At 38.6% G+C, this 14,497-nt stretch overlaps 2 protein-coding genes across 3 annotated transcripts in view; one reads left to right on the top strand and one right to left on the bottom strand.

The window, feature by feature from the left end:
* Positions 1-4,913, top strand: part of LOC103505552 (whirlin) — an 11,963-nt gene extending 7,050 nt beyond the window's left edge. Inside the window, exons 3-5 of one of the 2 annotated variants that reach the window (XM_026820944.1) lie at positions 2,047-2,649; positions 2,731-3,111; positions 3,546-4,913. In XM_026820944.1, coding sequence (XP_026676745.1) covers positions 2,047-2,649; positions 2,731-3,111; positions 3,546-3,685 — 1,124 coding nt within the window. In that variant the 3' untranslated portion in view covers positions 3,686-4,913. The remainder of the gene's footprint in view (positions 1-2,046; positions 2,650-2,730; positions 3,112-3,545) is intronic. The other variant, XM_008469895.3, reaches the window with a different exon arrangement.
* An 821-nt stretch (positions 4,914-5,734) lies between these two features.
* On the bottom strand, positions 5,735-13,301 carry LOC113465898 (nose resistant to fluoxetine protein 6-like). The gene is made up of 8 exons (XM_026820846.1): positions 13,286-13,301; positions 12,228-12,393; positions 10,563-10,830; positions 9,934-10,148; positions 9,405-9,484; positions 7,446-7,633; positions 6,499-6,810; positions 5,735-5,809 (listed from the first exon to the last, which is right to left on the bottom strand). The coding sequence occupies exons 1-8, from the start codon at positions 13,299-13,301 to the stop codon at positions 5,735-5,737; spliced, it is 1,320 nt and encodes a 439-aa protein (XP_026676647.1).
* Positions 13,302-14,497: the final 1,196 nt, after the last annotated feature.

Genomic DNA, 14,497 nt, shown 5'->3' with positions numbered 1-14,497 from the left:
TGAAAGTACTAAAAAAAAAAAAAAAAAAAAAATGGGTAAATAAATAAAAATATAAAAGGTTCATCTTTATGAACCTCAATCATTCAATACTTGAGCTCATAAAGTAAAAAAAAAAAAATCATTGTACTTATATGAGAATAAAATGTACGTGGGTAGTTCATGGACAATTAATTTCGAAATAAGTTTAATACCGATTTTTAATCAAGTCTATTTTGATACTATCAAGCCAAGTTTTCTAACCCGAAAGGGATCGGCGCGAACGACACGCAAGTGTTAAAGCGCCTAATTGAAAAAAAGCCAAGTTTTCTGTCATTAAGTATAGCTAATCTGACAGTACTTACCTACTTACTATTAGGTATACTACAGGTGTTTACTTACCTGGTGGAGAATCCACCAACACTTGGGATACAGTTTGACTCAGCTCATCACCAAACCTTACACACGCTGGCTTGTTATTACTTAGGAACTTGAACTTGGAAGGAACTTTAGGTTCGTTAGGCTTCGGGTATTCTCGTAGAGTGACCACAGGAGAAGAAAGAAATCCTTCTTAATGATATTTCTCTTCACAAGTCTACCATTGTGATGGAGGAAGCAAGGATACAACGAATGAGAACCACTGGTAGTGTAGAACTTCCTAAATGTGAACTAGTACTGCCACCTCGTGATGATGCTGCTGATTGTGATGATCTCACAGATAATCAAAACTATAATGATGACCCTAATGTTGTTTTGTGGAGGAAATGCAATAAAGTGGGAGTAAGAATGCATGTCACTCCAAAGAGTGATCTTGCACCTGGTAGTATGGTCAAGGTGGGGTTCTTGTTAAATTTCACCTATACCAATACATTGAGCTCTACACTAGAGAATAAGCAGGCTCCTCAGATTATCCCCATTGATGTTAAGATGTTTATTGATATTGGTGTTGTATCTGACCCTGAGTAATTATGCTATGATATCCATTTAAAAAAATCTTAGGATGGGATACAAAAAAACTATACGTGTCACATCTATCTATTCATTGGAATTACCTACCAACTAACTCATTTAATTTTCATCGCCTTTTTCTAGAGGAAACAGAGAGAACTGCATCTGCCAAGGTCTCATCGTCCCGAAATCGAAGAGAGAAGGGAGACAGGATAGGAGAAAGTTAGCCATTCTTAGAACGAACATTATCAGGATAAAATCCGCCTCGGGCGGAAATCGAACCCACGGCCTAGCGCCCACAAGGCAGACGCGCTATCAACTAAGCTTACTAAGCCAATTTTTATCGGCGTTAAGAACTTGAATGAGAATAAAATTAAATGTCTCAGCTGGAATTCAAACTCGCACTCTTTTCAAGCGGTTTATTGATATTGGTGTTGTATCTGACCCTGAGTAATTATGCTATGATATCCATTTAAAAAAATCTTAGGATGGGATACAAAAAAAATGTAACTCGTGCCCTCGGGATAATGGTCCTAGGGATGAGAGATGGACTCACAATGTCATACCCTCTTTAAGGTCATGAGATTCATGAGCACATTTTCATTACTTATTCTTTTTTTCTTTTACTTTGTTTCAAGTAATATTAGTTTTAGATCTAGGTAAATTCTAAACATAAGACTATTTTTGTTTTCCAATAAGTAAGCTTATTTATTGACCTGCTGCTGTAAAATAGTATTACATGCTCACATAACCATCAAAAGTTCTACTAATTTATATTGTCACACAATATTATAATTATTTATTTATTTCAATAAGCTCTGTAATATAGTAAAAAATTTCACATAAATAAAAATAATAATTATTAATTAATTAAAGAGAAAAGATACCAGCAATATTCCTTTTAATTTTCAACACATAAATCCCATACACATAAATACCTACTGTTTCCAAAGCCTTTTATCCATTTTAGCCTACTTAGACACAAAGTTACTTTTATCCATTAAGGTGACTATCTAAAGAACTACTTACAAAGCTACCAAACACCATTTCAAAGAAAAATGTCTTCAGACATCATTTTTTTTCCAAACCAAATTAACTAGTAGTTCTGTGGTATTTGTAAAGGTCCCCAGTGGAAACCAGGGATCTTTGTTCAATTTACAAAGGATGCCTGTGTTGCTAAGGATGCTGGGTTGAAGTGTGGTGATCAGATCCTTGCTTGTAATGGTGTCAAGTTTTCTCCTGATGTCACATTCGAACATGCTGTTTCTGTGATGAAATCCAGTTGTCTCCTAGAGCTCCTAGTACATCGAGGAGTTGGTCTAGACTTGTTTCCTGGAGGAAGCTCAGGTTATAATAGTTCTACAAGTAGTCTGAATGGTGATAATCAGGATGAACCTACACTTGTACAATTCAAACGACTCTCTGTTGTCAAAGAAGAGTCTGTTGGAAATGGACGTTCTAATAGTTTGGAAGATGTGACTCAGGCAAGAGCTGAACCCAGAACCCTCCACAACGGCGGGGGTGGTGCTAGTCTATCTAGTGCTATCAGTGAAGAAATCAAACGACGCTCGGAACGATTGAATTCAGGCAAAGAATTTGTCAAAGTGGAAACTACCAAGAATAATATAGAGGAAGACTCATCCTATCATCTGAAACTACAAACACTCATGAAAGAAGTGAAGGAAGCACATAACAAAATGTTCCCTGGGAGTCAAGAGGAGAAAGATAAATGCAGTGACTCTCCTCCATCTTGTCCCACTCCAGACTATGACACTATGAGTGTCACTTCACACACAGAGGAGAAAGATAAATGCAGTGACTCTCCTCCATCTTGTCCCACTCCAGACTATGACACTATGAGTGTCACTTCACACACCAACAACCACAACAACAACAAAGTAGACATGGCTAGCTTCAAGTCTTTCAGTGCTGCCCCCGCCCCCGCCAAACCTCCTCCTGTCTACTTCCCTCCACCTAGCGGCTTCCAAGATGAGAAAAATAAACCTGAAGCCACTGCTGTGAAGCCAGCACCTCCTCCTGTGGTCACTCTACGAGAATACCCGAATCCTAACGAACCTAAAGTTCCTTCCAAGTTCAAGTTCCTAAGTAATAACAAGCCAGCCTGTGTAAGGTTTGGTGATGAGCTGAGTCAAACTGTATCCCAAGTGTTGGTGGATTCTCCACCAGGTAAGTAAACACCTGTAGTATACCTAATAGTAAGAAGGTACTGTTAGATTAGCTATACTTAATGACAGAAAACTTGGCTTTTTTTCAATTAGGCGCTTTAAAACTTACGTGTCGTTCGCGCCGATCCCTTTCGGGTTAAAAAACCTGGCTTGATAGTATCAAAATAGACTTGATTAAAAATCGGTATTAAACTTATTTCGAAATTAATTTTCCATGAACTACCCACGTACATTTTATTCTCACATAAGGACGATTTTTTATTTATTTATTATTTTTTTTTTTACTTTATGAGCTCAAGTATTGAATGATTGAGGTTCATAAAGATGAACCTCTTATATTTTTATTTATTTACCTACCTATTTTTTTTTTTTTTTTTTTTTTTAGTCTTTTCAAGTACCTAAGTAATATCCTAATAATAATTTTCACTATTCCAGGTCCAAAGAAAAACACTAACGTGGTGACCATTTCTATACAACATCCGTCAACACAGAACCCGTTCTATTTACATGCTGCAAAGAAAGGACCTGCCCCTCAACCCCCTCCTACTAAGAATAAGGTTACTTTCAACTTCTAAAGCGAATCTCATCCGCCTCAAGACACGCCTGTGGTAAGAATCATTTTCTAATTAAAAAACCTCCGTGGCCGAGTAGATATCACACACGGCTTGCACACCGGAGGTCCCTGGTTCGATTCCCGGCGGGGTCGAAGTTTTTTCCCTATAAGTACTACCTATTCTTATCTAGTTTTTGATGCAAGTAATTCGGGATTCGAACCCTGGTACTGTCAAAAAGAAGGAATAGTAATAGTCATCATCATAACCTTTTCCGTCCATATTATTTTCGTTTCTTGCCATTCCCTTTGGTCTTCAAGTATGAAAATTTAGAATTTATTTTATTTTATTTTTTACTTGTAGATATATTGTTCAAGTAATTTAATTTACTTCCTTGTTTATGTGTTTGCAAAAATATTTTGCTGTGCAATCATCCTATTTTTTTTTTTTCTTTCTTTAATGAAATCGCACTTTATGTTTTTTTAATTTATGTATGTAAAAAATATCTTCCGATTGCTGTCATTAATCTACTAAATGTCATTACTACAAGTCATTGTCACATATTTATATATATTTTGTTTCCACCATTAGTCTCATCCAAAGAAAATGGTTCTCAGATTTTCAGTGATATTTTGTCTGAATTTCTGGTGCTTTTAATGCTGCCCCAGCATTTAAATTTATCTCTAAATAGGCTTTTTAGTATGATACTTTATTTAATTAACATAATATTATGGGTCTTGGATATGACACCAACTATGTCTGAAGTTTTATGTTTATCTTTACATCTTTTTTTTAGAATTTGTATGTATTTTTACGAGCTTTTTCTCGTTTACTTTTGTAATTACGTATTTTTTATAGATTTTTTTTCGTGTCAATTTTTTTATGTAGGTATTCTACATTTTTTTCTACTTTTGTAGTTTATAGTATGCAAGTAGGTATGGTTAGCGTGCCATATTGGTAAGACAACTACAATAAAAGTGTATTCTGGAGGACTAATTTTTTACGGTGCTAACTTTGGGACGGGACGGGAAATAAGTGTTTACGAACACGGGAAATAAGTAAATAAGTGTTTACGTTTACACTAAGAGAAGATAGATCATACTTTTTAAAATTTAATGTATAGATTGTGTATACGGAACTAAACCTAATGAAATGGCTCTTGGAGTCTTTTTCTAATGCCTCTAATGAAGTTTGTCCGTCACAAAGTTACCATCGTTTGAATTACGCAATACCCTCTGGGTTATTTCAGAAATTTATAGTCCTTGTGTTTCTTTCTGTTGTTTCCTTTGAATCAAATATCAAATCACTATCACACTAGGTACCAGAAGTACTGGGTTCAATGCCCTGGGGAGCCGGAAAATTTCTCTTTTCTTGGCTGTTTGGTTAGAATTGTGTCTCTTGCAGACAAATTGGGTAGGTACCTATGTAGGAAATAGAAAAGTACCCATACACATGGAAATGAATTCACTTGTTTTTTTTTTTACATGCTTTTCTTTCTATGCGTACACATCTCATTCCTCCTCTCCACTTCTTTATCTCTTCTTATCAGTTTCCCCCTTCTGCTTCTCTTCTATCTACCACTTTCTCCTAGTCTTGTTATCTCTCTACCTCCTCCTAATTCTGTCATACATCCTTTGCCAAGTCATTTTACCTTGTAGATTTTGGGAGGAAACTTCGTACCGGTATTTTTTAAATCGATTTATCTCGGGATCTAGAAGTCGTAGAAGAAAAAGATAAATTCCGTTGGTCCTCATTTTTCCTGATCTATGACTTTGAAACATCACCCAAGTAAGCGCAACTGATCTATTCTGTTCTCTCTCAGACACACTCAGTTTTTACTCGGTATACCTAGCTAAATAGTAGTTCTTAAAATAAATATCTTTGTCTTATTAAGGCCGTGGCCACAAGCGAGTTTAAACTCGGTTCATGTTTAATAAACTCGGTTCATGTTTAATAAACTCGGTTCATGTTTAATAAACTCGGTTCATGTTTAATAAAATCGGTTCATGTTTAACTCTCGGATTGAGCAATCTGATTGGTAGTCTAGCCTCGCCCATTAGCGCCATTAGAAATTCAGGTTGTATGTGATGGGAGATCATCTGAGCGTAAGAGTACGTCCAACGCTAGGTGATGGGTGTGAGGGGCACACTGTAAGAAATAATAATAAAATTGCTTATTATTGACTGAAAACACATTAATAGATTATCATCCTACCTCTGTGGCGTATAACGTATAATATCTCTAGTAGCGCGGTCAAACTCTCTTGACTTGGCGGGGCGGAGCGCTCCTTATACTCCTTAATTCCTCTAAAATCTCTAAATGAATAACAGTTGTTTGGTCACTTCAAAATAGAGAATGATGGGAACGACCTACAAAAATTGTTGAGTTGAGGCGCTAAGAAGAAGAAAAATCCAAGTAGGTAAGTAGGTATCTACCTATCTACAAAAATAAGGTAGGTATTTACCTAATAAGGCGGTATCTTGAAAGTAGGTAAGTTATTTGGTCCGGAAAAGAAAGATCATAAAAATATGCCCATATTTTCTTTAGCACCTTACCTTCGCGTGTATTAGGTCATTAATTTAGAAAATTTATCAGTTTTCTTTCTCGAACTATTGAGAATTTCAAGGAGTACCCAGGTAGGTAGGTAGTAGGTATTTACTTATTTTTATTAGTTTTTTTCCCCAACTTGCCATTTGTTCGAACGGTTTACCTATTTTACTTGTGTTTTTTTCCCCATTCCCACTTGCGCCTCGAGCTCAGTTTTACTCCTTCATTGTAGGACTCAGGACTCTTCCCCCCCCCCTTGGCAAAATCCTGGATATGGCCCTGCCACTTGCCATTTGTTCGAACGGGAAGAAGTTGTGTATGAAGAGCAAGTTCTTCCACCAGCCCTGGACACACAGGCGTGCGTTATTCTCAACAATGTAACTCCACAGCGGTCCCGAATTGAGATAGGGTAAAACATTCGCCGTGAATATAACCACCGCCAAATGCGCCGGGATCATGCGTAACAGCCGGTTGCCGAAGCGAGCGGGAATCGAACTCGTGGTCTGTAGATAGTAAGACGAGAGGAGACCGCTGAGGAGGAGAAAGGTATCGGTGTACACGATGGAGGAGCGGAAGAGAGACCCGAACGGAGCGAACATGATCTATGGAGGTGAAAATGGAGAGGGAATTATGATAGAGGGCTTAATATTGTATCTAGAGGGGGGCCCGGCCCTCCCTCCCCCACCTCGAGCTTCATTTTTCTCCTTTAACATAGGCCAGACTCCGAAAATTTGGAGCATCCTAACCCCCCCTACCCCTGGACAAAACCCTGGGTACACCCCTGATCGGCCACTTGGAATTTGCAACAACACTTCGTGGTAGGTACTTGGACCTTAAAATTAAGGACGGGAAGTACCTCACTAAATGTCTACACCTCGAAAGATTTAATAACCTGATTTGGACTCGAACCACCAACCTCCAGATGTGTTCGTTCTCGAAACGGCCGGCTTTCTGTCCTCCTCTTTCCTTATTTAGGGAGGATAAAGGCGTGTCTACATGTTCGATGGGCGTCGATCGACGGGGTGAATCTATGTTGTTGAGGCAGTGTACGGTTTCAGTCGACATCGATCGAGTCGACTATATATATATGTGGTGTGTGGACACAGCTTAAGAGAAAGGTTAAGTACTTTGGTATGTACCTACCTAAGTAGGTGCATCCTTACCTCAGTGAGTTCAGTTCTGTTGATGAGAGAAAGGTTAAGTACTTATGTACCTACCTAAGTAGGTGCATCCTTACCTCAGTGAGTTCAGTTCTGTTGATAAACGGAATATTGTTCAGGGGTATAGTATTGTGGGCAAAGAAAAGCATGAACGTTGCCACAGTTCTCAGGCCATGAATACAACCAATGTCTTCTTTCTTGATGAGGAAAAACTGGGCCCAGTTTCTTTTCAGCGAGCACAGAACTTGAAGACCCTCGGATTTACCTGTAGAAAATAATAAAAAAGGGAAATTAATACCGATATCATGGCAATAAAATTGTACCTAAATGGATGAAAGTTTGAAAGTGTGTCAGAAAAACTAAACGTGCAAAGGCACCTTTCAGACTGCCACTGCCTTGATCTTATCACTGAACTGCCACTGATTTGAACAGTGGACTGCCCGTTTCTGCAGCTCACGTTTTGATTTTGAGGTTAGGTCAGTTTTAAAAAATGTCGGAAAATTTTGATAACGGATCTTCGCATTCGCAAGATCGCAAGTCGGTCGTTTCGATTTCTTTTCGAAAGGTTATTTTGTATTTAATAAGCTGAATTTAGTGATTTTTTAACTTTTTTTTTCAAGTTTTAATGGGTAGAGTTGATTCACACTTCCACAGTTAGTTTATAGTTATTTTTTGCCCTTTCAGTACATTTCACTTTGAACACATTTCGCTGTCCAAGATGGCAGATTCAGCAGGGATTGATGTCATGTATTTTAAATATGAGTCCCATATAAATGAAGTTTTAGTCAAGTCAATAACTCAAGTGCTTACTTAACGACTTTTTTTATTATTTTAATCCTGTCTGTCTCTACCTATTTAGAGGTTTTGCTTGGAAAAATTATTCTATGTCTTTATGTTTATGGTCTTTATACTTATGTTGTTGGATAAGCCTTCGCTATCGACACCATGGAGCGTCGACTCGCAGGTTTGGCTGGACCATTTGGGCAAGAAATTAATATCACGGCAGAATCCCGTTCCAAGCATTTTCTTGCTCAAAAAAGTAAGAGTGGTCATCCAGAGAGCAGGGGTTTCAACTCACAAATGATAAAGGTAAGATTTCTCATTTTACTTAAACTTACTCAACTTGTTTAGTGGTACATCGTTCTGATCTAAGTATGTGGACAGCAAAGAAATCACCAGAAGTGTGGCAAATAGCAATCTGGAACACAGGTAGGTACAACTTGGTAGTTGAAATGTGACTTTTTAGCTTGTGACAGACGACTAAGTTTATTTCATAAGTTCATACCTAGTTGTTTCGTTGTTTGTACTACTAAAATCATACCAGGCTTAGAGGTAAAGCACCTTTGGAATTTTGCTTCTGACTTTGTTTGTAACAGTACCTAAGTATGTAGGTACTTGGATAATATTTACCTACTTACTTATTTGGTCATCGATGTAGACACACAAGGTACTTACCATGTTGGACTAGGCATCAGTGTTCTGACTTCTGTGGGGATTATTATTATTCTAAGTAAGCCTTTTCAATGAGGTTTATAAAAAAGGCTGTTTAGGCCCTTTTTCAGTAGGAAAAGTATAGAAAATAACCTTTTTGTCTTAGGTCTCAAATGCTAATCATTAGTTTAAGAAGAAATGGCTCACTTAAAAATTATTTGAAATATTGAACCTCAAACCTAGATGGTCAACTCACATGGCCAAATAGGTGGACAAAGGCCAAGCAGTGCTCTGCAGAGGTCCTCATGACTGCCGAATTTTCCTGTTTGGAACATCAACAGTTGATGTTTATCATCAAAATAGTTACCATCATAATAATTAGAAAATACAAGAGTTTTATCTGAGATAAATGAGCATGTGTAGACAGGTAGACAGTGTTACATGAACTTAAGACCGTTGTCTATTGTCTCAATAAAAAGGCTGGTCTAGAGGTAACTACTCATGTTATAACCAGTTGATGGCTAATAACAAGGTTCCGAATAGCCGACCAGGGGTTTCAACTCACAAATGATAAAGGTAAGATTTCTCATTTTACTTAAACTTACTCAACTTGTTTAGTGGTACATCGTTCTGATCAAAGTATGTGGACAGCAAAGAAATCACCAGAAGTGTGGCAAATAGCAATCTGGAACACAGGTACTTAGGTAGATATGTACAACTTTACCCATAGCCCATAGCTCACTAAAATGTGACTCCTCAGCTTGTGACATGTGAATGTGACTGATGGATGTGACAGACCACTAGGTTTGTACCTACTTTGCAAGTTTGTATTTGTACTATTGAAATCGTCAGGCTCATAAAGTCATAAACCACCTTTGGCATTTTGTTGCTGATTTTGTCTTTTATCAGTTTTATCATCCAAGTAAGCTTTTTTTTCAATGAGAATGTCTATAGAAAAAAGGCATTTAGGCAGGGTCTTTTCCCTCTTTCAGTAGGAAAAGTGTTTTAAAAAAATGACCTTTTTGGCTTAGATCTCAAATGCTAGTCATTAGGCCAAGAAAAAGTGACTCACTTGAAAGTAATCTGAAAGAGTGGACCTCAAACCTAGTTACCTACATAGATGTACACACTTACATGGCCAAATAAGTGGACAAAGGCCAAGCAGTGCTCTGCAGAGGTCCTTCATGTTTACAGTATTTGGGGTCAATTCTAGTTTGAACAGTTACAGAGGAAGGTAGGGTGACATTGAAATGGACATCCAGAGCTTGACTGAGGCTGGATGGTGAGCAAGATTCAGGAACACAGAGGCCCCACTTTAGTGTGGTGTAGGTGGGAATAAAGTGACCTGGCTGAAACAAAAGTGAAACTGCAAGTAAGAATAAGAAAGGGAGGGAGTTGGAAAGACTTTTTTTTAAGAAGTTTGACAGAGGGAACTATAACTGCTAGTTAGGGTCCTATCGTCCCGAAATCGAAGAGAGAAGGAAGACAGGATAGGAGAAAGCCAGCCATTCTAAAAACGAACATTATCCGTTCAGGATAAATTCACACGGCCTAGCGCTTACAAGGCAGACGCGCTCCCCACCAAGCTAACTAGGCTAGCGAGAGAGAACTCAGTCAGTCAGCCCTTTTCTCCCTTCGTTTTCGGGACGACAAAGCCTCCGTTCTAACAGTTTCCTCCTTCAAACCTTTCCAAAATTAGCTCAAAATAGTGAAACTGTGGGGCTGAAATATGTAATAGTTTTTTTTTCAACAGTTTTGCTTACATTTGAGCGGTGACTTTGAATGAAGTTGTTGCCTCGCACTCGTTCGACCACTAGCTTCACATCGGTTGACGCTGAGGGTTCAGCGTTGACATCAACAAGGCCTAGACAATACTGGGGTCGGATGTGTGAATGTCGAATGTGGAGGCATTGGTCATAGTCGCCTAGCTGGTGAGAATTGCCGGATAAGAGATGGGATGATATTCGACCCGTCGAGTCTAGCACTGAAACATAAGCCGTGTCAATCTCAGTGATGTAGTGGTTAGATTTCCTGTACCAAAAGAGTTATTGATCCCCAAAAAGATTTTCAAAATAAATGACGAATAACGAATTGTACATAAAATAGTCGAAAAATTTGGACACTGTTCCACTTGCCCCATTCCTGACTACCAGCCTGAAGTACATTATAACAGGTACCTACTTACACTGTTATTATGACCTCATTTAATCTTTATCTTATTCAAAGCATATTATCTAGCTTCACATATCTTTAAACCCACGTGCTTCGATTTTCGTCTAAAATACAGAAGCACCTATGTAGTTCCAAGTATGGAAGTCGGATGTCATGGTACAAATTGTCAGTAGATAGGTACTACTTGCTACTTGTGTGTAGTAGAGGTGTAAATTTTTGACTGCAAAAGATGCCTCGGAAATCGACTGGACTACGAAAAATGCTCTTTTTTGTATGATTTTTATGAGGCACAGACGGGCCTTAAAATATTTAATCTAATTCTAAAAAATGTGTTCTAATTCTATCCTGCTTTTCTCTTTTTTTCTTCTAGGATATCTCGAAAGCCACGAAGAAAATTGTGCTTCCAAGATGTGGATTTCAGTACCAATCGAATATGAAAGAGATCTCATTGAAAATTACTTCAGCACTTGAGCAATTGAGCATGTACCTACGGAACTGATTAGTTACTTCCTAAAAGCTGTTGTTACCAGGCGACACGGTTCGCAAGAAATTTTCACTCCAACTTGAGAAGGTAGTCTTTTACATCCATTTCACTGATTCACAATTTTAAACAAAATTTCAACTGTTTCACTCTTAGAAACTCGAAAACACAATTTTTATAAATTGAAAATTCAGCTTGATGTTTCATATCATTGTACTGAGCTCTCTGCGTCTTGTCGTGTGCATTCGATTCTCACATTTCTGGCATAGGGTCAAAACAGATTCGGGTAAATAGGAAAATATTGTCGAGTTTTCGTGGATTTATTTTCGCAATTCAGAAATATACGTATTTCGATTTTTAGCCCGTCCTTCGTTTATTATTACGATAGTAATAAAAAAAGGTATAGTGGACGGGCTATTGTATTCGCTTCGGTGTCTGTCTGTGTGTCTGTCCCCATAGAAGGACTTATCCAAACCTGGTCGACCTTATATCAAATTAAAGGCCTTTTTATCAGGAACACGAAAGTGGTGGTGCAAATTTTGTCCAGAAAACCAAAAAAACTGGTTTTTGGGGGATTTTTTTCACATTTTCTCACACTAATGAGCTCTGATCTTGAAATTTATCGCGACGACCTATGAACTCAAAGCGAGAAAGTTTTAGATAACACTTCAGTCGTTATAAATTTTAAGACCGGTTTTAGCGTCACCTATGTTAAGCTACGTTTGAGCGGTGACTTTGAATGAAGTTGTTGCCTCGCACTCGTTCGACCACTAGCTTCACATCGGTTGACGCTGAGGGTTCAGCGTTGACATCAACAAGGCCTAGACAATACTGGGGTCGGATGTGTGAATGTCGAATGTGGAGGCATTGGTCATAGTCGCCTAGCTGGTGAGAATTGCCGGATAAGAGATGGGATGATATTCGACCCGTCGAGTCTAGCACTGAAACATAGGGAGTGTCAATCTCAGTGGTGTAGTGGTTAGCACACAATGGACTCTGGATCCGGAGGTTTGTGATTAAGAGTCCAAGTCAAGTCATGAATTTTTAGCGTAGTGTATTAAGCACTTCAGCAGGGATTCACATTTGTGTAGGTATGCTGCAATATGTGTGTGTCTAATGGTGCTCATAAACAATTTGTTTGATGATGAGTTCCCTCTGTCACATCTACTAAGAAGAGGTACGACCTTTATTTTTGCGCTTTTGCGGCGAACAAAAAAAATTGCAAGTCCCGAATTTCAGGGGTTGTCCCGGCGTCCCGTTCAGTTTTTCATTTTGGGGCGTTTTGTCCCGAATTTCCGTTTTTGTCCCAGAAAAAATCGGGTTGTCCCGGCGTCCCGTTCAGTTTTTCATTTTGGGGCGTTTTGTCCCGAATTTCCGTTTTTGTCCCAGAAAAAATTCGGGACGCGTCCCGAATCGACATTTCGGATATTTGGCAAGCCTAGGTATGCTTAACATAATGAATGGGATGGAACAGGTGCAGAGCATTGTTAGGTAAGAAGTAGTAGGTACTTCCATACATACAAGGCACATAGGTACTGATTTTCTCTAATCACGATCGAATAAACTACGGACTAAAAAATTCCCGGAGGGACGGGCCCAGCTTGTTTTATTTTCTTACCTTGGATTTCTCATGTCATTGTACAAATGTACATGTACAAGAAGAATATTTTCGTAGAAATAACGGGGGCAATATGTGTGTGTCTAATGGTGCTCATAAACAATTTGTTTGTTTGATGATGAGTTCCCTCTGTCATATCTACTAAGAAGAGGTGCGACCTATATTTTTTGCGCTTTTGCGACGAACAAAAAAATTGCAAGTCTTTTGCAGCCTACGAAAAATACCGCGCATAACGGTACAGGTATTCTGGAATCTCTTGAGATCGTTAATTGAAGCGGCATCGGCACCTAGGCGGTTGTCTTTGCTTTCAAGAGCCCAACAGCACTCCTTTCCTTCCCTTGCCTCGTTTTTTACGGCTTTGTCAATATTTCCATGGCTAATGAAGGCGCTCTGGAAATTTTCCCTGGTGTGAAGTCAGTGAAGTAGGGGAGGCTCTATACTCGAAACCTCACCACATTGTGTATTGGTGTATCTCCCGCGCGTGTCTCTCAATATAATGATGAACTCAAGAAATGATCGAGGGGATCTTACCAGGACAAAGTCTTAAAATAAGTGCTGCATAGTCTTATGTTCTTATGAGCACAAGAACACTTGAATAACGCTTGCTTTTCAAGTAAAGAAGGCTACCCACTCTCTCTCTTACAAAATTGCTGAATTGCAACTATACCTTATTTTTTGCCTCCTTAGTCTGCCTCCCTCTTTGTCTCGCCCATCTTCTCTTTTACATTTTTTTTTTCTAACGTGCGAGATTTCTTGGAGAGCCTTTTTTTAATGTAGGGAATAAAAAGCTTCGGAGGAAAAAAATCCAAGGCATGCTTTTTAAGAGTGACTCCTCAATAGATATACCTTACATTAGTAAGCTGCGTACCCAGGTATACGAGAGCTATTTTAATGATTTGTTCAACATGGAACCGAGGAAATTTTCTTTACAAGGAATAAAAGAAAGTCAAAAAATCCAACTAAATGGCATTGTGTCAATTCTGAGAATCCCACCGAGTGAAAGAGAGGAAAACTTTCTTTTACCCCGGAAGTTTAACCAAGATCTTTCATGAGTACTTTTGACTCTATGCTATGCCTTGAACAACTTGTGCTACTTGTGGTAGCACAGTGCTGGTTTTTGAAAAATTGAATTGAGATGGAACCTAAAGCCCCTGAAGTCCCCTGACCCAAAACTACACTTGGAAGCTACGAGTAGTAAGAGAAACGTACATTACCGACGTCATAAAAATAAATGTAAAGGCCTTGTCTCTGAATGTAATATTCTACACAGTCTTGTACTTTTTGCTGAATTGCAACTATACCTTATTTTTTGCCTCCTTAGTCTGCCTCCCTCTTTGTCTCGCCCATCTTCTCTTTTACATTGCTGAATTGCAACTATACCTTATTTTTTGCCTCCTTAGTCTGCCTCCCTCTTTGTCTCGCCCATC

This window comes from Diaphorina citri, unplaced genomic scaffold, assembly GCF_000475195.1.
Source record: "Diaphorina citri unplaced genomic scaffold, Diaci psyllid genome assembly version 1.1 scaffold10, whole genome shotgun sequence".
Lineage (NCBI taxonomy): Eukaryota > Metazoa > Arthropoda > Insecta > Hemiptera > Psyllidae > Diaphorina > Diaphorina citri.
The sequence above is the reverse complement of the archived record's forward strand: the minus strand, read 5'-3'. Positions and strand labels throughout refer to the sequence as shown.